This window comes from Solea solea, chromosome 6 (genome assembly GCF_958295425.1).
Source record: "Solea solea chromosome 6, fSolSol10.1, whole genome shotgun sequence".
In the NCBI taxonomy this organism is placed as follows: domain Eukaryota; kingdom Metazoa; phylum Chordata; class Actinopteri; order Pleuronectiformes; family Soleidae; genus Solea; species Solea solea.
Window position 1 is genome coordinate 7,048,271 of NC_081139.1, and position 20,326 is coordinate 7,068,596.

At 41.5% G+C, this 20,326-nt stretch overlaps 1 protein-coding gene across 3 annotated transcripts in view; it reads right to left on the minus strand.

The window, feature by feature from the left end:
• Window positions 1–20,326, minus strand: part of slc12a5a (solute carrier family 12 member 5a) — a 138,508-nt gene that overhangs the window by 6,890 nt on the left and 111,292 nt on the right. For 2 of the 3 annotated variants that reach the window (XM_058632519.1, XM_058632521.1), the window contains exons 5-25: window positions 18,145–18,199; window positions 16,337–16,467; window positions 13,475–13,722; window positions 12,536–12,747; window positions 11,506–11,673; window positions 10,989–11,087; window positions 9,523–9,580; window positions 9,235–9,409; window positions 8,985–9,103; window positions 8,562–8,660; window positions 8,333–8,452; window positions 6,915–7,019; window positions 6,488–6,656; window positions 6,121–6,316; window positions 5,567–5,736; window positions 5,325–5,456; window positions 4,289–4,396; window positions 3,691–3,816; window positions 2,375–2,607; window positions 2,165–2,179; window positions 1,551–1,684 (exon numbers count right to left, since the gene is read on the minus strand). In XM_058632519.1, the coding sequence (XP_058488502.1) occupies window positions 1,551–1,684; window positions 2,165–2,179; window positions 2,375–2,607; window positions 3,691–3,816; window positions 4,289–4,396; window positions 5,325–5,456; window positions 5,567–5,736; window positions 6,121–6,316; window positions 6,488–6,656; window positions 6,915–7,019; window positions 8,333–8,452; window positions 8,562–8,660; window positions 8,985–9,103; window positions 9,235–9,409; window positions 9,523–9,580; window positions 10,989–11,087; window positions 11,506–11,673; window positions 12,536–12,747; window positions 13,475–13,722; window positions 16,337–16,467; window positions 18,145–18,199 (2,872 nt within the window). The remainder of the gene's footprint in view (window positions 1–1,550; window positions 1,685–2,164; window positions 2,180–2,374; window positions 2,608–3,690; window positions 3,817–4,288; window positions 4,397–5,324; window positions 5,457–5,566; window positions 5,737–6,120; window positions 6,317–6,487; window positions 6,657–6,914; window positions 7,020–8,332; window positions 8,453–8,561; window positions 8,661–8,984; window positions 9,104–9,234; window positions 9,410–9,522; window positions 9,581–10,988; window positions 11,088–11,505; window positions 11,674–12,535; window positions 12,748–13,474; window positions 13,723–16,336; window positions 16,468–18,144; window positions 18,200–20,326) is intronic. The other variant, XM_058632520.1, reaches the window with a different exon arrangement.

The window sequence follows — 20,326 nt, forward strand, 5'->3', positions numbered from 1 at the left end:
TTTTTTTTTCTCGCTGCTGTTTTGTTCAGTTCAAGTATTTTCAAAGTCTTTTGGCTGCAACAGGCGGAAACTCTAAATATAAAGAACACATTATGTATGCACATTACACCTGCAGTCAGTGAAAGGATTATTCATGAGTATATACTGTGGACAAATGTTCTCTCTGCTGCCTCCATGTGGTCAAAAGTGCTCATGGCTGATTTCTGTGGCAGGATTATTAAATGAACTGATCATTTGTGCATTAATCTGCCTCCTGATTCTTTTTAATTAGAAACAGTTCTGTCTTTTTTTTGTCTCTCTGGAAGTGGAAGTACGTCTATTATATGTTTGATATGTTTATTACTTAATGATTTCCATATTTATAAACTAAACATTAGTATTTCCAATAAACAAAATTTGCAGAAGCTTTAAAAACATTTTTTTTTAAAGTTACATTTTTCTGCTGCTGCTGACAAACATATCACTTTATAAAGAAGCCAACGGCAGCTTATCTGACACAGACCGACATAAACATTCAGCCGTGTTGGTGTTTTCACCATCTGACAAATGTAACTCCTGCTCATTTATAGTTGTTTTGATCGCCAAACCAACTCCCGAGGGAACGTCTGACTCTCGCCGCTCGCCTGTGTTCCCCCACTTAATTGCTAACTGTGTCTGTCTGCTTATCGATGCTGGGCAGTAGGTGTGTAATGTGTTCGTTTTTTTTTTTGCTGAAACCGACAGTTTCTGCAGGAAACAAGGTTGATGAGAGCAGGGAGACTCGACAAAATAATCAAGTTCCAGACCATAAACCTGCAGAGTCTCAGCGCCGAGAATCGCTTGGTTCGTCACTTTTAAGTGACACGTAAACTAATAATAAACTTTTAATGATTCCAAATATTTCAGCGTTTGATTTATGTGTGGAATTATCACTGACACAGCAGTGACGCACATTCTCTGTCATAGTTTGGAACTTAAAAGTATGAATTCAAGTTTGCAACATGAATGAATGACATTAAAAAAGAACAATTAAATGGTAGCCTCGTTTCAACCTGCGATTCCGACTAGAAAACTGTTTAGCCCTGTGACGCACACATGAGCCATAAGTAATTACATTCTGCCAAAATAATAATTAGAAAAAGATAAAATAATAATTACCATCTAATGTTATTTAAAAAGTCTGCTGTCTGTCTGTCTGATTAAAAATCATAATCCCTCTTTCCCATATTTTTCTGGTAACAAATCACAGAGCAATTTTTATTTTTAGTTTAATTACCATTCACTGCTTAAAGGACGACGATCGCAAGAACTGTATAAAGTAGAGAATCAGAGACAAACAACCATTCACTCTCACCTTGAGTCTCTGAGGAGGACAATAATCTTTTTCATTTGGATTCTAGCACCTGTTTCAAACTCTAGTTGCATATCTTATAAACCTTTAAGTGTGTATTTGTATAGCACTACATTAGTCGGTTAATCTGAATCAATGGATCTTTATTTTTTTTTTTAAATGTATTAAAATACTCGTCTCTGTAAACCACCTTGTTTTTTTGTTTTTGTTTGAAGGATACAGTTCTCGTCACCTGTCCGGTTCTTGGGCGGCCCGGGCATGTTGAGGAGCACGAGTTTGGCCTCGGAGGACTTCTTCATGATCACTTCATTCAGCCGAAGTGCTGTGTGCATGCGTCGCACGTTGGACTGGTTCCTGAGTGACGACAGAGCACAGGAAAAAGGAGGTGGAGCTGATTCACACAGCGATCAAGGGGGCGGGGCTTTGACAGGTTATAATTTAAAGTATGGGATGCAGCAGGAGACCCCGGTCGGAAAACAAGGGCCTTTCTGCATGGAGTTTGCATGTTCTCCCCCGTGTGTGTGTGTGTGTGTGTGTGTGTGTGTGTGAATGGTTGTTTGTGTCTCTGTGATGGACTGGCGAACTATCCAGGGTGTGACCCCGCCTATCGCCCTGTGTCAGCTGAGATTGGCACCAGCTCCCCCCGTGACCCTCATGTAGTAAATGGATGGATAGATGGATGGGATGCAGCATTTTGTGACGCCAGGCTGTTGACGAGGTGACAGATGCTCATTCACACACAAGGTTTGTCATCCTCATGTACGCGTGTGGTCTTTGGCCAGTATGAGATGTGTGAATGGACCAAATGAGGTTCGAAGGAACTTCGATACTTACAGGTTCTCCCACTCACTGCAGCGTGGCAAGAAGAGAAACACACGAATAAGCTACACAATCCAACTTCTAACAATCTGAACAATCCTAAAACCTTTGGCAGCGCTCAGGCTGACGTCTTTACAGAGGACAAGACACACCAGGCTCTTTATGTCAGGAGCTGAAGGCTAGTTCACCTTCACAGCGGGTAAACATGCACTGAGCGTCACTCACGGCTTCATGTTGAAGATGTCTTTGATGCCCTCTGGTGTGGCTGCGCCGGGTGGTTTTTCAGGCTCGCCGTCACACTTCTCGGTCCAAGTCATCTGGACCTGCTCCCCGGGGCTCTTTGCCGCCTCTGTGGGGGTCAGCGGGGTGGCCGGGGTGGCGGGGCTGGCGGGCGTGGTGTTGTCATGGATGAGCTGGACCTGAGCAGAGGAGGACACAGGGGGAGAGGCCGACTTTGACTATGAGACGAGAGGAAAACACGACGGGTGTGGATTCACGTGTACGCCACATGAAAGGTTGAAAGAGTCACAGTTAAGGTGGTAATGTAGGAATGCAGTGTTTGAAAGAGAGAGAGAGAGAGAGAGGAAGAGGGAAAAGAGTTGCAATTTAAGACACTTTTGATGTTTTTACTTCTGCACATTTCTTGTTTTGTTTTTTTTGTCAGAAACAAGAGCATTAAAACATAAAATACCAGAAAGAACTGATCTCGAGCATATCATTTATTCAATTTATCTAATTGATGAACTAATTTAGCCTGTGCTGAAAGTACAAGTTGAATTAAAAGTTCAACAAAATATATCATTGGCTATCCTGCTTAACCAGATTAAATGTATTAAAAAAAAAAAAAAATACTTAAAAACTCTAAAACTGCAACTACTGGTAGCTTTAAAAGTCTTCAGGCAGACATCATTTAAATATGTATGCAGTTTAAAACCGAACAAACATGTCCCGCACCACCCTCACATACTTCTCTTCCTCATAAAGTACCACAGTTCCTCTCTTGGCACCTGATCGGCAGCTTTTTCTCGATGCACAAAGACACGATGCAACTCCTTGTGGTCTTCTCTATACTTCTCCATCATTGGTGTGAACCCATATTACTGAATACTGATCTTCACTTCTGTCCTTCACTGAGCTTCAACAACCATCTTCATGGTGTGCCGTTTTCTCGCTCTCCAGGATTGTGTGAATCAATCCGGTCGAGAAGTTCACCGCTCTCTCTTACCTAAGACACCTCCACACCTCCACCGGTGTCTAATTAATGTTAGAAGTCAAACCCGTTTGTCCCACTATTTCATCGACAAATATCTGCAGTGAAAAAGGTCTATTGCACCAGGTTTATTTAAGACAAGCTTGAGCATCACATACACATGTTATATGAGTTTAACTCACTGACAGCTTGTTTTTTATATATATATACAGTATCTATATATCTATATATACATAATATAATATGTTGATTCTCCTTTTTATAATAATAATAATAATAATAATCTACTGTAAATGTGAACCTAAATATGAAGTTTGAGGTCTGATCATACCTCTTCCTCAGGCTTCTCCTCCTTGCTGGCTGCTGGCGGCTCCTCGGTCACACTCAGCTGGGTGGTCACAGCGGCCGGGTGTTTACGGCGGATAGACCCACGGGATGAATCAGTGATGCTCTGGATCTGAAGAGGAAGAAAGAGAGAGAGAGAGAGAGAGAGAGAGAGAGGGAAAGAGAGAAAGAGAGAAAAAGAAGTGATATGAGCTTTGATTATTATGTTTCTTATCTGCTGTAAATCACTCAAACAATTCATCCTCTCAAGTAAAAAGCAAAAGTGAGGATCATTTCATTGCACAACTTAACTTCATTGATCGAGAGGACCAAGCAATCCAACAATTCTACAAGGAATTTACACAGAGATCAATATTTTCATTTTCCACATCTATCAAAACAAAATCATGCTGCTGTCCACAAAAACAAACAGTCTGTGTTCTGTAGTCAACAGCGATAGACGGTAGATGTGCCGAGCCACTGCTCTGATTTAACTTGTGTCCAGAGGGACTGATGTGTCACGTTAGGTCAAATCATGCCCAGTCGCCGCGTCAAGTCGCCTGAAGTTAACGAGCGGTTTTCAAAAATCAACCAAACTGTCTTACTTCTCTCTCCCGCTCAGTCTTGGTCAGGTTGATTTGTTTGAGCATCTGCGACCGTTGTTCCATCACCAGGGTCTTCTCGTAGGTGTAAGCTGAGATGTCGCCGTCGTGCTGCAGTGAAGGAACAAAAGAGCCATCGTAACGTTTACATTTTACATCTGATGAAACGCAGGAAACACAATTTCTATTTTAAGACGACAGTCAGTTGGGACAGTGTTTGCTAGGAGGCTTTCGTGATGTTCTTTGTTACATCTTGATCTCTTCTGTCAGAGAAGCAGTTACTTTCTCTCCCTCTTCTTCAGAACAGCCACACAAAGGTTCCAAGCACCAGGAACACCAGGAACAGCACCTCCTGCATCAGGTCGTCAGTGGAGGCGGATTAAAACACTCTCTTGTAGTAGCATGGACGCCTAGTACGATATCTTACACCTTTTGAGTTGAATATCCTGATTTTCTCATGTGTGTTTTGGTTAGAGAGGAAGAGTAGAAATACCCTTCTTCTTGCAGTTTTGGTTGGTTAATCCGTGTGAATCCGTGAGTTTTCTGTTATTGTTGATAAAAATGCTCGTGAAATGTAACCTGAGTGAGGTCTGCAGTGTGTCGTAGTGTGTTACTTCCCATGTCGTCTCGATACAATGAAAGTAAGATGTAACACAAAGTAATAAGGTAGTAAAAAGCTTCTGTTCACGCCTGGACACGCTGCGTGTTTTCTGTGCTAGAAAGACAAACATTTCAACAGCCTGACAAGCACTTTATGGAAAGTACACTGAAGGCTTAGCACAGTCTGTGCTCCACGGTGTAGTTACTGCCAATCAGCCGGCTTCAGTAGCCCAGTTGTCAGGTCGCTCATGCGTCGACATTAACTCCACGCCTGTGAACGAATGCTTAACATGTTTGATGGAGCAAGTGGACGAGCCGGAGGCAGATGTCTCGCGTCTCTAATTATGGACACGCTGAGATCCGAGTGCAGACAGATGTGGCGTCACATCCATTTTTAATGCCATCCTGTTTATCGCACTCTAGTTCTGAGAAAACTCACCATTTCCACAACTTCGACCATGGCGTCGATACGGAGGTGATAGAGGAATGTGGTCAGGTCCTTCTTCATTTGAATGCTGTTGTCGTCCAACTGGGCCACGGTGAAGATGCGCATCTTGCACTTCCTCCACACCTGAGACAGAAGAACGTCATTTCTAACAGATGTAGTTTCACAGTTTTGTGCTAGCAACCTACATACATTCTATCTTTTTCTCTTTTTTGGAAACAACTATTGCACAGTACCTTGTGTTGGCGGAGGAGGAAGGGCAGGAGCATCAGCATGCCTCCATCATGGACGATCCACCATACGTCAATATGGCCCTCACTAAAGCGCTCGCCATTGGACGGGAAAGCCGCGATGTTCTTCGGGACGAGCAGAGCCAGGGAAGCAGCTGTGGTTTCTCTCACCAGCTCTGTAGAGAGGAAGAGTATTAGTAATGCACTACTCTTCATAACATTTTATTTACGTCGCCGATGGCTTTGGTGGATTAGGTCAAATTCTGAATTTTTGTGACTGATGAATAATTCTGATGTGACTCAGCAAATCCTCTTCTGTTTAAATATATTCCTCTTTTTTAAAACATGGGGATGTATGATTAGGAGGATTTTCTTTTGACATTTCCCTCAACAGAGAGGTTAAATAGCAGGATGAGCGACTTAACGACTGTAGCTGGCAGGGATTTTGTCATGCTGATAAGCTTCAGGAACAAAGACGCTTGACATAAAAGAGCCTGAAACCTGTAGTTTCTCAGAGAAGTGTCTTTGAGCAAAAAAGTCTTTCTTTCCCAGTAACCCACCGACAAAGTTCCTCCAGGTCTGATGCTCATCTCCCTGCTTCCAGTTGCGGGGCCAGGAGACCAGCACAGCGTTATGTCTCAAGCCTCCCAGCCCACTGGCCTGGAGTAGATGGGATGTAGCGTCGCGCAGATTTGAAGACACAGTCACTTGACAGAAACCCTTCACCTTCTCCGTTTCCATCAGTTTACGCAGGGCCTAGAAGGACAGGACAGCGGTAAATCACACTTCCAAATGTTATTTTTGCATGTCCCTGAATGTCTCATGTATTATTATTATTCCCATAAGGTCCACTTTAATCTCAAAGTCCCATCATATGAAAAGAAAGTTGGATTTGAAGACTGTCACTGAGAGTTAAAGGCTCCCTACTTGCTCTGCACGCTGCGCCTGGTCGCTGTTCTCCAGGTAAGTTCCCACCAAAGCTGTGCCAACGATAGTCAGACCCTTCCCTGCCTTCAGCTGATTGGTCAGAGAGAGCAGGCGAGGCTGCTCCACATTCTGCTCACCGTCTGTGCTGACCAGCACCAGCAACTGAGGCCTGTAAAAAGGGGGGGAACGTGAAAATACAGGGCAGAAAAAAAGAAAGGGAGGCAAACAAGGTAGCAAAGGTTGAAGAAGCCAGAAAAAGGCGTCAAGAAAGAAATGGCTAAGTAAAGGTCCTAGTTGGAGAAGAGAGACAGACAAAGAGCGCGGCATGAGGAGTTGATGTGTTATCGTGAATTCCCAAACACATTTTGTAGTTTTTGAAAGATGAGGAGAGTCATGAATGTCTGACCATGGCTTTTTCCCATCCTACCTCCAGTTCTTGGTGTGCGGTGGACCTTCCTCCAGGCGCATGAGGGCGTAACGCGCGGCACTCAGCGACAGACCTCGTATCCCATCACCCCACTCTTTCTCCGCACTGAGACACAGACGACGCAGTTAGTGTTTGTCGTGAAAAAACGCGCACAACAGCTTCAAACAGCTACATTTAAGCACAGACATTTTCTTCACTTCGCACATTACCCTACATGGCATTTATAGTGGCAGTGTAAATGAGTATCTCTTTATTTATTGCTTCTTCAAAAACAGACAAACACAGAACACATGACGTACAAAGGAACATATAAAACAGACCTCAAATCTATTAATACAATAAAAAAAAAAAAAAAAAAGAAATATATATAGAAATATAGACGTTTCTGGACTCTGATATATACTCTTTTTTAACAACTGTGCGATCATTTAAAGCCATCATTTCTAACTTGTACAGTGGTCTGTCTGCCAAAAACACAATCTCCCCCCTCACCATCATCCCACATAAATGGGAAACGGACTTAAGAGTGTCTTTATCAGACAAAAGCGGGGATGCGGTATTAAAACGAGTCCACATCTCCTCTAGTTGCACAAGGCATGGATTATTCCAATGTAAAATACTACACTGGACTCGCTATTTTTGGAGCTCTTTCTGAAGATGACTCCTTAGACAAATCTCGTTGTGACCTCTATCATGTGCACTGCACGCCCACCATCTGCTTCTTTTAAAGTGGAAGGATGTGACTCCCCCATCCCACACACAGTGGAAACAAAACATGGAAGACTTTATGAAATATATTTGATATCCCGCTCTGACTACTGCTAATGTTTTTATGTTATCATTCCATCCGCAGCACAATAACTGTTTTCGTTGAATGAATAAGTTGAGGGTCTATTTTATATGTCCCTTTGTGTGTAATTTGTTCTATATTTTGTCTGTTATTGACAAAGCAGTACACTCAGTTTACACTGCCACTATAAATGCTGTGTAGGGTAATGTGCAAACTGAAGAAAATGTACATTAGAACAGACAGTATAATAAGCTGTATATTATTTATTGTGTGTCACATGTATAAGCTAAAGTAACTTGATGTGTGTGAGATCTGTTCTCTCTAAATAAATGTTTTTCCCATAAATATGTAGTAAAACTAAAAATAAAGCACACTAAATATTGAGAGACACAAGATGCATTCTACACATGAAGAAAACATTACCATTGGTGTCATTTCTAAGATGTTCTATGTACTTGTGTCCTAAGGTTTCACATAATCTTTCATTCAAACCGCCAAAACAAAAATGATGGATAGTGCAGGTTTTGAATCATCACATTTAAAAAAAATAAAGAATGCATACAACAGCAAGCTAAGGTGAAAGACATCTAGTGAATCCAATCTCTCACAGGGTAACAGTTCCACTCACCCTGCAAACTCAATATACTTGTAGATAGAGCCGGCGATTACCATGGCGACAATGGCATAATACCAGGAGCAGAGGAACATGAGCGTGAGGCACAAGCTCATTCCTAGGAAGGACAGAGTCCTGTGAAAGTGCAGAGCGAGAGAGAGAGACAGGCAGTGAGAGACAGACCAGGCGTCTGATAATTGCTTTAATGACACTTTTTATTTCTCTGAGCAGCTGCTGAACTGACCAGTGGTAGAACTTGAAGCGAGGTCTCCAGTTTGGAGTCCTCAGCAGCGTCTGCAGGGCACAGGCCAGGTTCACAAACATGTAGCACATCAGAAAAAACCTATAGGACACAAACACAAGACGAAAAACAGCACAGCTTTATCTTTACTGTAAAATCATTTGGTGATTTCACAAAATGCAGATCAATGACTGTTCTAAAAGTGAGCTTTATTGTTATTGTGGCATAAGGTAATTGCTACAAGTGAAATAAACACGGTAAATAATTGAGTTGCAAATTTCATATTTTCTCAGTATTATTTACATTTCGTGGTATTTCTATGTTTTACCTCAGCAGAAAAGTGGTTTGCCCTTTAGTTCTAAAAGTAGCGACTCTTAAATCTCCTACTGTTTGTTCCTAAAAATTGCAGTAAATTAGATTCCTCACATGGAGAGGATGGGAGCCACTGCATCCAGGGAGGCAATGAGGATGCCGGTCTCGCAGATACAAGCTGTTAGCAGGAGCGACCATGTGGGTTCCCCATTGGCCTTCCCATGGCCAAAGATCTGGAGGATGACACAGAAAACACAGCAACACCGCTACGATTTAAAAACCTGTCTGATTGGAGGGATTTTTTTTCCCTTTGAGTCAGGAGGGGAATGTCATGTACGACGTGTGAATCAGCAGACAGACTGACCCGAAGGGCGGGCACGATGCCATCCTTGGCGATGGCCTGCAGGAGCCGGGGAGCTCCAGTCAGACTCTGCAGTCCGGCCCCGCAGGTGGAGAAAAAAGACCCAATCACGATCACCCACGGTGACGGCCAAGCTAATGTGCCGATCACCAGGTTCCCGTGCACCCCTTCCCCAAACCTGAAAGAGACGGGAGAAGGTTGATTTCATGACCATGAAATCTAGTTTTTTTTTGTTTTTTTTTCATTGAATCACCAATAACAAATAATAAGACATAATAAAAATGAACTCACTTGTCTCTGAGGACAACTCCCTCGATGCAGGCGCCAAACAGAATCACGCTGGTCATGTCTACACAGTTATGGATTAGGGAAATTTATGTCACACAGACTGGATTTTTTTTTTTTTTTAACATTCATTTAACCTGCTCAGACATGATCCACTAAGTGATTAACAGGAGTCAATTACAAAAATGATAAGCCTCTGCACTCAATGATTTATTATTATCTTTATTTGCTGTGGAGAGACTTTGGATCGATTTTGTGCAGGGTAATATCGCAGAGATCAGTGACATTGTAACTAATATCCCTTTGCTTTATTAACTTGTGATTGCACGGGCGGCCCAATAATGTGATTAGATGTCTTAATCAAATTTGCTTAGACCCCAAACTGATTACTGAGAGACTCAATGTGGCTGCCTCAGACGTGGAGGCATCTGCCTTGTACTGCATGTAGTAGCCAAATAATGTTTGGTATCATCAATAGAGGGCGCTAGGCTGCCGCTCCACCTGTCTCACGTGAAGAAGACGAAGATATGAATCACATAAAATGATTTTTCAAAAACACGAATGTTTAAATAAACCAGCTATACATTATACAGAGCGTGAGTGCCGTGGGTAATCTGCATGTAAATGTAGTTCATTTACAGCGAGTGAGCGGTCATGTGACGTATTTCCTGTTCCTTTGGGGCACACAAATCATAACCATAGACTCTCGTTATAAATAAAAGATATAAATAATAAAGATAGGAAAACTCTGGGTTACAGAGACTGCTCTTGTGCGCAGCTGCAGATCTGCAGTAATTAAGGCTACAAAAATCATTCATTTAAAACTGTATGACACAGTGAAGTGCTCATCGTTCGTGGCATAAGAGCACATAAAACCGCAGACTAGAAACTATATGAAATGTGAGTGTGATGGAAAGCTCAACAGCTGATTTATTTAAAACCGAGGGAGAGAACAGATTCAGGAGACAGACCACCGCGATTACTTGTGCCATTCAAACACATATTACCGCTAATCAAAATCAAACTGGTATTGTAGCAGTTATGGTGTCTGTCAGCATGATCTCCTGCTCTCGTGCCCTTTAATCACGGCGCTCGTGCTCCGTGTGGTCCAATCAGAGAGTTTTTGTTACACCAGAGAGAAAAAAACACCACAATGCATCGTTGCCTCAAGTCCTGCTGAAACTGAACCAGTGATTGACATTAACTGAGTGGAACTGAAGGAGTATGTTTAGAAGTGAGAGATGGGAGAGTTCATTTAATAATTAAACTTGGCAAAATGAGTATGTTCTACTTGAGCTGATGGAGCAAGTTTTGAAACACAAGCTCTTAGAGAAAAGAAAAACGCAAACGTGACTAATTCTATCGAAGTGAGTATATTTGTCTGAAAATAATTGACTCAATAAATATTTTCTTTTTTAAAAGTTGGTGCAGTAATTCATTTTATCCTGCAGAGGGCAGTATTGAGAGGATACAGACAAAGGATGTGGTGGTGATGGCTGCAATGGTTCCAACGGGGATGGACTTCTGAGCATCACGCAGGTCTCCGGAGCGGTTAGAGCCCGCCATGATCCCTGAAGAGATTATCAAGAGGAGAACATTACCATGGTCGTAGATTTACACGCAAACAACACTCATGGCAGCAAGCAAGCAAGCAGCAGATTATCCAACAACAGGAATGAATTAAAAAACACTCTTTTACCTTTTATAATTTTAGATCTACACATGGATTTAGCTGTAGAATTAGAATGAATGGATTTTGCAGATGCACCAATTATTGATCGTGAATTTGACCTCCGCATTCATCCCATCCCCACACACATAAGCAATGGGGGATTGGGCATCTTGCTCAGGGGCACCCCAGTCCTTGGCCTTTTGGATTTGAACCAGCAACGTTCCACTTACAAATTCCTTTCCTCTTGGCCAAGATCTGCCCTGACCCCCAACCTGTAAACATAAGCAATACTTATATAAAATATATCAAATGTTCACCTGTCACAGAGGGGAAATAGATGCCGACCAGCAGTGTGAAAAAGCTTGTGATGTCGGCCAACACGTAGCGGTTAGAGTTGGTCAAAGGATCGTCCTGCTCTGTCACTGACTCCATGTTTATCCTGGCAATCAGGTCTCCCTTCTCATAGTAAGTCCCAAACAGGTTCTCTGAACGGGCGAGAGGATCGGGAATGATTTCATGTGAACATTATTGTGATAAGTGAAACCTTTTAAACATACAACACAACATATGGATTCAATGTACCTCGGTAAAGAGGGCAAACAAACTAATGTGTATTTTCTCTTATGATGTAAAACATTTCAATTCACTGTGTGGCCATCTACGCTCACTATGCCATTGGAGGTTGGTTTGTGTTGATTCGTGTCAACATCAAACCAATCTGAGGGACACTGGTTTGAAAAATCTCAATCCTGAGCTCAGGGTTCACTGTTTGCTCTGTAAAAAACAGACTCAAGGCTTTTCCCAGCTTCTTCTTTTAAGTGAGCCCAGGGAAATGTAAGGGCTTTATCTCCATTGAGCAAAACTAAGTACCTTTATATTACTACATAAATTCACATGGCGACTCTGAAAAATGTAGTAAATTGCAATACAGGGAAAATGGTGTTTTGGTTTATAGCTTAACACATACTGTACAGTAAACACATGTTCTCATGCAAATCAATAGTTTTCTATCTACACTATGGTACAATAACGAGAGAAAGCACCACACAGTGTCAATACACTACAAGATAGCAAACGATATCAGTAAGATCCTTCCTTATAATGTATATTACAATAATGTAAAGTAATTATAATGTTTATAGATTTCAAAGTGGGGACATTATTTTTGTACAAAAAGCTCAGTATTATCAGACTGATTATTTCAATATTATAAACAGATCAAGCTTGTTTATATACCATTCTGTACGTAGCAATGGCATCTGAAAAAACGTTGTGTTCATTGTGTTGGCCTACAGATTAACAAAAGTACACATTGTTGTCTGTGAAGCCCCGACTGCATGAACCAACCTGCCAGGATTCCGCTGGTGACTCCTGGGATGCCCTGGATCTGGGTCACATTGTTGGCGGCGAAAAACTTGTCGCAGGTAGCATTGAGGAGAGGTGAATCACAGAACATGTGCCACAGCTGGGTAGTCACTGTCCCATTCGCCGTCTCCATAGTTTTGGCACACACGTCAAAGGTCTTCCACACCAAAGTGCGATTCCCCAAGAGGCACACACTGGAGAGGGAGAGACACAACATGTCTGCTGGAGCATTGTTGGAGTCACCGGTGCTTATCTTTATCGATATTCAAACTCTACTGCTACAGTCGCCATGACCTAAGTGGGGCTCAGTGTCTTGTTGCATGCAGACCAAAATAATCTGATATAGAACTTTTGGTTAGCAGACGACACACTCTAACTTATACTTATTTTCCATTTCACTTAAAGGAACACTTCACAGATTTGCATTTAGCATTGTATTACTAGAATAGGGGGAGTATTTTTGAAAAATTGTGCTTCCCAACCTCAGAAAATCAGAAGAAAAGAATGAAGATATTTCTCGACTCAGGGGAAACTGAGGTTGGGAAGTATTCCTTTAAGACTAAAACAACAATAAATCTACATCATATATTTGATATTATCAATATCATATATACTTCTATATAGATACTGCTTAAAGATAGCGATATTTGTCAATAGGCTGCACAGAGACTGCCACGGTTGTTTGCAGGAGCAGAAAAGCTCATCAATACTTTGAAAATGACCAATAACGTACCCCTATCAATTAAATACTGGTTCTCGATATCCACCCCTATCTACAGGGAGCATTCATTTACTGATATCTGTTGATTCATCAGTGTCCTGATGACTATATTTCAGTGTCAGGCAGGTGGAAGTCGTATGTTCAAATAAAATCACTGACATGACCCGGACACTACTTTTTAAGCTCGTATCACTGCTTACGGGAACACGGGAGGCTCGACGGCGGTCTTGATGACGCCGGCGTAGACGGCCAGGATGGAGAGAATGACACAGGCCAGAAACACCAGGGCCAACTTGTTGACATACTTTACGCCAACAAACACCACCGTGGCCATGGAGGTCAACAGGATGGTTCCGTAAACCCGCATGTTGTTGAGCAGGGCCGCCTCCCCTTCGGCACCTTCCAGCCCTTCCAAGGGAAAGATGGCTGCTTGGGGAACTATGTAGATCTGAGGAAGAGAGAGATTCATTTGTTTTTTACATTAGCATATACACAGTATGTCCACCTGCATTTTTCTTCCTCCAAATTTCTGCACAATGTCCTTGTAGCTCCATGACATCTTAGTGGCAGTGGTTTAGGGAGTACAACTCATCTAATTTCTCTCCTCACTTCTCCCTGGCCTGTCTGGGGATATAAAGCTGGCAGATTTCAGGTCACACACCTCCTCCTCCTCCTCCTCCTCCTCCTCCTCAGCTCACTGTTTACTGTGGAATTTAATCATTTTTACACTGGCTAAAAAAAGAAGAAGAAATTTAATAAAAGAGAGGTGAGAGAGGCAGGGAGGTATGAGGTGATTGAGGAGGACAACTCTGTGAAGTGTGAGGGCATGTGATGCTCACATTGACAGTTCTCTGCTGGAGCCTGAAGCGCCGCACATAAATAATGGCTGCTATTTCAATTTAGCTTAATTAAAGACCTCAAGCACGGCATTAATATGCAAAATTAACTGCCATTATTACACAGTTACTGTGGGTCAATCTAAGAATAGTATATAAAATAGTAAACCCCTAATTATCCTGCCATCAGCTTTGGATGATTCATGCCGGGCCCATTACATAAGCATGGGAATTTCTCTCCCTCTCCCTTTTATTCAATTATTTGGTTTTTGCCCTAACAGCTTCATCCCCATAAAGAGCAATATTATAGGAATATTAGGGGAGCGAGCTTTGCTCGGACATTTGGCCGAAGAGAGCGATGCTAAGAACAGCATATCACTAGGCAAACAAATCTCCTGCTTCGCTGTGAACTGATCTTGCTTCCCAAAATAGCAGCAGCAGTTTGTGTTCATAGCTTGGGTGGAAAGATGAAACATATTCAAATCAGCCTTCTTCAGATCCCCTCCTCACAATTCTGCAGGGATTGTTATTTCACAATGGAAACTGAGCCAGCTTTGACCCAGAAGACAGAATTAACCTCTCGGCATGATCAAACTCTGCATATCCTGAAGGTGAATTACAAAACAACACTCTCTAGTATGTTGGTAACAGCATACCAAAGTGACAAGAGTATTTTCAAAAGAAAATAAAGAAGAAAAGAAAATGTTGTTACTCCGCCAGTGTCCTGAGCTGCTGCTAATGCAGAATTTGCATAATTACCCATTACTTCATGTAGCAACGGCTGCAGTAGAAGAAGTGTATGATGCAAACTAGAGGAGGTGGAGGAGGAGAGAAATTAAGAAGGAGATGAAAGATCCCTGCATTTCATCAAGTTATCAGAATCCTCGACAAAGAACATACTGCCTGAGAAAAATAGCTTCAAAGCAAAGTGAGGAGAGAAATAATCTGAGGGGGAAGCGACTCTGTTTTCACATTGTGAGGCTTTGCATCGCTGACTTTAATGTTGTTTCAGTGGCTCTGTCACATTCGCTGGTTCACTTTTATTTTTTTTTACTGCGCTGTATCGTCAGCTGTTATGCAACACATCATTTTGCCACTGCAGATGAGATGAACCTGTTCAGAACCTGTTCTTAGATTAGATTGTGCCTAATTGGAGTTACATAAAAATGAGAATGTGAGAAAGTGAGCATGTACAAGATAGAACAAAATCCTTTAAAGACTTGAGAGATGATACAGTCAGAGACATTTTTAAAGCCTGCCTATCATTAAGTCCTTTTATATTCAATTCAGAACAATGTCCAACACTGGCATCGGTTTTCTTTGGACCAGAGCAACAAAAACATTCTATATATTCTTTTAATGTAAGGGGCCACATTCTCTTATGGTCATTGTACAATGGTTGCACATTGACACCTCTGCCCTTGTGTGAGCAGCATTTGTGACAGTGTTATCACCATGACAAAATGGTGAAGTGTGATGTTTCGTGGTTCACTGCAAAGACCAGAAAAGCTGAGATTTGAGTGGTCAACCCTCTCAAACCGCACAGCACTGTCCCATCATTTTCCCTTCAGCTCATCGTGGCCTAGCAACACCACGGATGAATTAGCTTGAAATAGATGTCATTTCAAGTAGGCTGCACAGTGGAGGGTTGACAGTTCTCTACTTTACTCACATCTACATGAACCAACTCGCTGCGCTGTGATCTGTCTCCGCTTTTAATTTACATTCTCACGAAAGAAAAAAGAAGAAGACAGGTGTTCTGGGAGTGTGTAAGAAAACTGTACAAAATAATACAAGTTGTTTTTTATGTCTTTTGGACTTATTTAACTTTGATCATTTGATATTCATCTAAATTTGTGAAACTGAATCATGAAAAATCCGATGAGAAAACATGATTTGTTTGTAGACAGACTCTAGAAATGTAAAATCAGTGATCACAATCACAATATCTGCCAAAAAATAATCACAATATGATTTTTTGACCATATGATGCAGCTCTAATCCAGATGTCAAGATTTCAAAGTAGACTTTTTAAAAACATTCATTTACTGTCCTCATTCCTGAAATGTTTCAAATGCTCATCCTTGTGCTGCTCATCTAGTACGTTGGTCTTACTGCAATGGCAATGGTACAAATTCAGTCTCAATAAAACTGGGAAATGATCAATCGGACACTCTGAGGGAGACAGCGACAGACTGAGAGAAGAGCACAGAGGATGTTTCTCACCAGGAGGAGCTCGATGGCCCCCAGGATGTACATAGCTCCAGCATAGGTGGTCCCCAGGTAGAAACAGATCCCCACTGCTCCTCCAAACTCGGGACCCAGGGAACGGGATATCATGTAGTAGGAGCCTCCAGCTGTGCACACACACACACACACACAATCAAACAAAGTGTGTCATGTGTGTCTGTAAATATGTAAACGTTTTACATGCTTCCATTTCTGTTTCAATCGTTAATCGGACGATGCATCACTCAAAATGTTTTTTCTCATGCGAACAAGAGAAACAAATTATGGGCTGAATTAAGTAAAACACACTTACTTATATATACTTATTATGTTACCGTACACGGAAAATCTATTAATCAGTGTCTGGAGAAAAAAAGCACAACTAAAAACAAAAAAACAAAAATATATTTTTTGTCTTTGTCTGTAAGCAAATATAAAAAAATAAAGGATGATATTTTCTGGGGATGAATGTATTGTCCAAGGAAGTGAATGATTTGTGAATATTATAATTTTGTGATGAGTCAGAATGTTTTAAAAAACAAAACAATGGTTTACAACAGTGGTCCCCAACCTTTTTATCACCAAGGACCGGTCAACGCTTGACAATTTTACCGCGGCCCGGGGGGGGGCTGGTTATATTGTAATATATTATTATTATTTATTATTTATTTATTATTATTATTATTATTATTATTATTATTATTATTAATAATAATAAACAGCTGAAATAAAGTTTGAAGCGTCAGATCACGCTTCTGCATGTTTGTGTGCGCGCTAAGACTCACAAGCTCTCCTCTTCTCGACCACTGCTCTAACGCTCTCTAACTCTAGTTGCTATGGTAACGTTTAAACATGCCTGCAAAATAAGATACCGATACGCCACAAAAACGAATATAAAGTGCATGAAAATTTTAACTCACCATAATGGTCTCTAAGTGGCGAAGCAATTTTGAAGGCTTCATTGCCTCATTAGCAAGCCGGTCGCCGCATATTATGCAGAGCAGGCTTGGTATGTGGGAATCACCTGCCGCAATAAATCCATATTTCAAGTAGCTCTCCTGGTATTGTCTGTTAAAAGCTTTCTTTTTCTTGGAAGTCGGAGGCTCTTCTTCTGTCTCTTCACTGGGCCTTTTCCCCTTCGCAAAGAAACTTTCCAAAGACGTCTGTTTCTTACTCATTTTGCTAGCTTGTGCGTTAAAGTTTGGCGCACAGATGTAACCGAGAGAATCCGGTCATTTTTCAAAATAAAAGGTTTTTCAAAATAAAAGATTGCTCATACTTGGATAATAAATAAAACGGAAATTATTAATTATTTCTTGTGCGGCCCGGTACCAATTGATCCACGGACCGGTACCGGTCCGCGGCCCGGTGGTTGGGGACCACTGGTTTACAAGACAGGTGTTTCATAGATGAAGTAGTAGTTTGTTAATATGTACTTATTCTATTACTATGAAAAGTAAGAGAACCTATGAGAGATGTCAGCATCTACTGCAGTGGCCGAGAGGCTTTTAAAAGAAACCACTGACTGCCGTAGTTACATTATAACATTTATGTGTACATTCCTGCGTCAAGACAGATTCACTCACATCAACTTCTACATTTCAGGCATATGGCCAACGCTTCATTTTGTGTAAATAATGTTGTAAACAACAAGTTAAAGTGCACAAGATCCCAGACTTAGGCTTCCTGGTGCTATCAAGCTGTGCTGGGTGCAACGTGCCAAAAGCAATCAGTGAAAAGAGAAATTTAGAAGCGGACAGCGTCAAACAGAGATGGCTGTGTGGTGCCAGCGTCTGCTCACCCACCTGGCACTACTCCATTGGTAGCGATGGCACTCATCGAGATGGCAGTCAGCATGGTCTAAACAGAGAGGGAGGGGAAGGAAAAAGAAAATCAGAAGATATTTTACAGATTCCATGTTACCATGAATATGAAAAGCTGATTGCTGCATTTCTTTGAAAACGTATAGTGTCGAGTAAATGTCACCGTGTTTACATGCTCACAATGGCAACGCTAACATACTAGCTGGAATATTGTTTACTATCCTGGTTGATTTAGTCCATTTTTTACCTTCAATGAAAAGAGTGGAGATGGGCAGAAGAGGATAAAGAGCGTTAGGATAAATGGGCTGTATTTTCATCCTAATTTACCACTTTTACTTTTTACTATGAGCCACATTCACATTCAAACAATGCGTCTTTCTTTTTCTTTTCCTATCAGCATCATTCACTCACTGCCAGCACAGCTGTCAGGGACAGTTTGGGGTTCAGTGTCAAGAACACTGTGACATGTGGTCTGGAGATGCCAGGGATCAAACCACCTACCTTTTGCTTAGTGGATGACCCAACACACCCTTTCCCCCCCGCGGCCACATCGACGGCCACACATGGAATGACCTGAATAAGCAGGTGCAGCATGTACTGTATTTAAGCATGCTCATATTTGCCAATTACCACTGAACAAGAAGCACAGCTGAGGCTGAGGGCTATCTTTAGTTTAGACCTCTCTAAATGCGTCCAGTTTTATACTTTACTTGTTTGTCATCCATTTGTATTTCTCTCAATTTCGGGGTGAAATACTGTATATCCCATTTTTCAAACGCTCTGTGACCTTTTGACCTTTTATTGCACGGTCCCTGACAGAGTCATTACCATTAATCCCCAGCGTGCTGTGGACATCTGTGCAGATTTTCAAAGCAATCCATCAAATAGTTGTTGATATATTTCGGTCTGGACAAAAGTTTTGGACAAACCTGACTAACGCTGCCATTTTCAGTGACAGCGCTGTGCATGGTGGAAAATGATTCATGTAAGTAAAAAATGTTCTTCACATATAGAAGTGCCCACATTTAAAGGTACAGTGTGTAACACCGAGCAGGGTTTAGTGGTCTAAATGGAATATACTACCTTGAACTACGTTTGTATTAGTGTACAATCCCTTAGTATAAGCATTTTAAATGTAGTTTACAGATGCCACCATTTTGTAAAGCCAGAGCATTTTACTTTGGGAAGAAGATGCTTACGAAGCACATGAAGAAGAATGACATCCCTTCTGTATGTGAAGGAATCTGTGGTTCCCTGATGCCCTTGGTCAGGGGTTGCTATTGCAGTCTTACCATTAGAACAACTTTTAACACACTGGACCCTTTAAATATAATATGTAATATTGAAATGACAAGCCTTATTAAAAGTGGTAGTTTGAGTGGTGTACTTACATCAGCCAATACCCTTTCCAGCACTCTTTAAATCAATAAAAATCCCTATACATATTCAAGGTCTTGGACAGCTGTTGTGACAGAACTTTGACTGAATTTAACGGGCAACGGAGAAACACCTGATTCAAATGAACAGGTCTGTGTGGGGGGGGGGGGCATCATCTAAAACATGCAGGGCCCCTGAGGACCAGGATTGGGAAACACTGTAGCTGCATGACGTCCTGGCGCCTGAAGCACAGAGCAAATGCACAGCCACATTTGTTTACTGCCGAGTATGACAGATACACGTTCTGGGGCAAAAAAAAAAATCAATACTACATTAGACTGTATATAAAAACATTGACATAGACTCCTGAAGCCAAGCAGGGAATAGGAATAGACTGTATAGGATAGTGACTGCACTGGTTGCTAATGGGAATATGAGACTATGTTTTTACTGGATTATAATGCCAGCATATATTTTCTTGAGGAGTCTATGTCCTCAGTTGCTAGTTTGGAGTCTTCTTTAATAGCACATGATGTTGATTTTGTGAATCATGTTCCTGTTTAGAGGAAAAAAAGACGATAAAGCATGGCACATGTAACTGGCCAAATCGTGAAACTTGAGCTGATGCATGATGTCACGACAAGTTGCCATTTGGATTACTCATAGTTGGCCAGTGTGTTGCCCTTTGTTATTGCGTTTAATTGTGTGTATTTGTCAGTAACGGATCACGACTACTCATTGCTATTTACTGTGCAAAACTCTCTCCGTACACTTCACAACATCATCA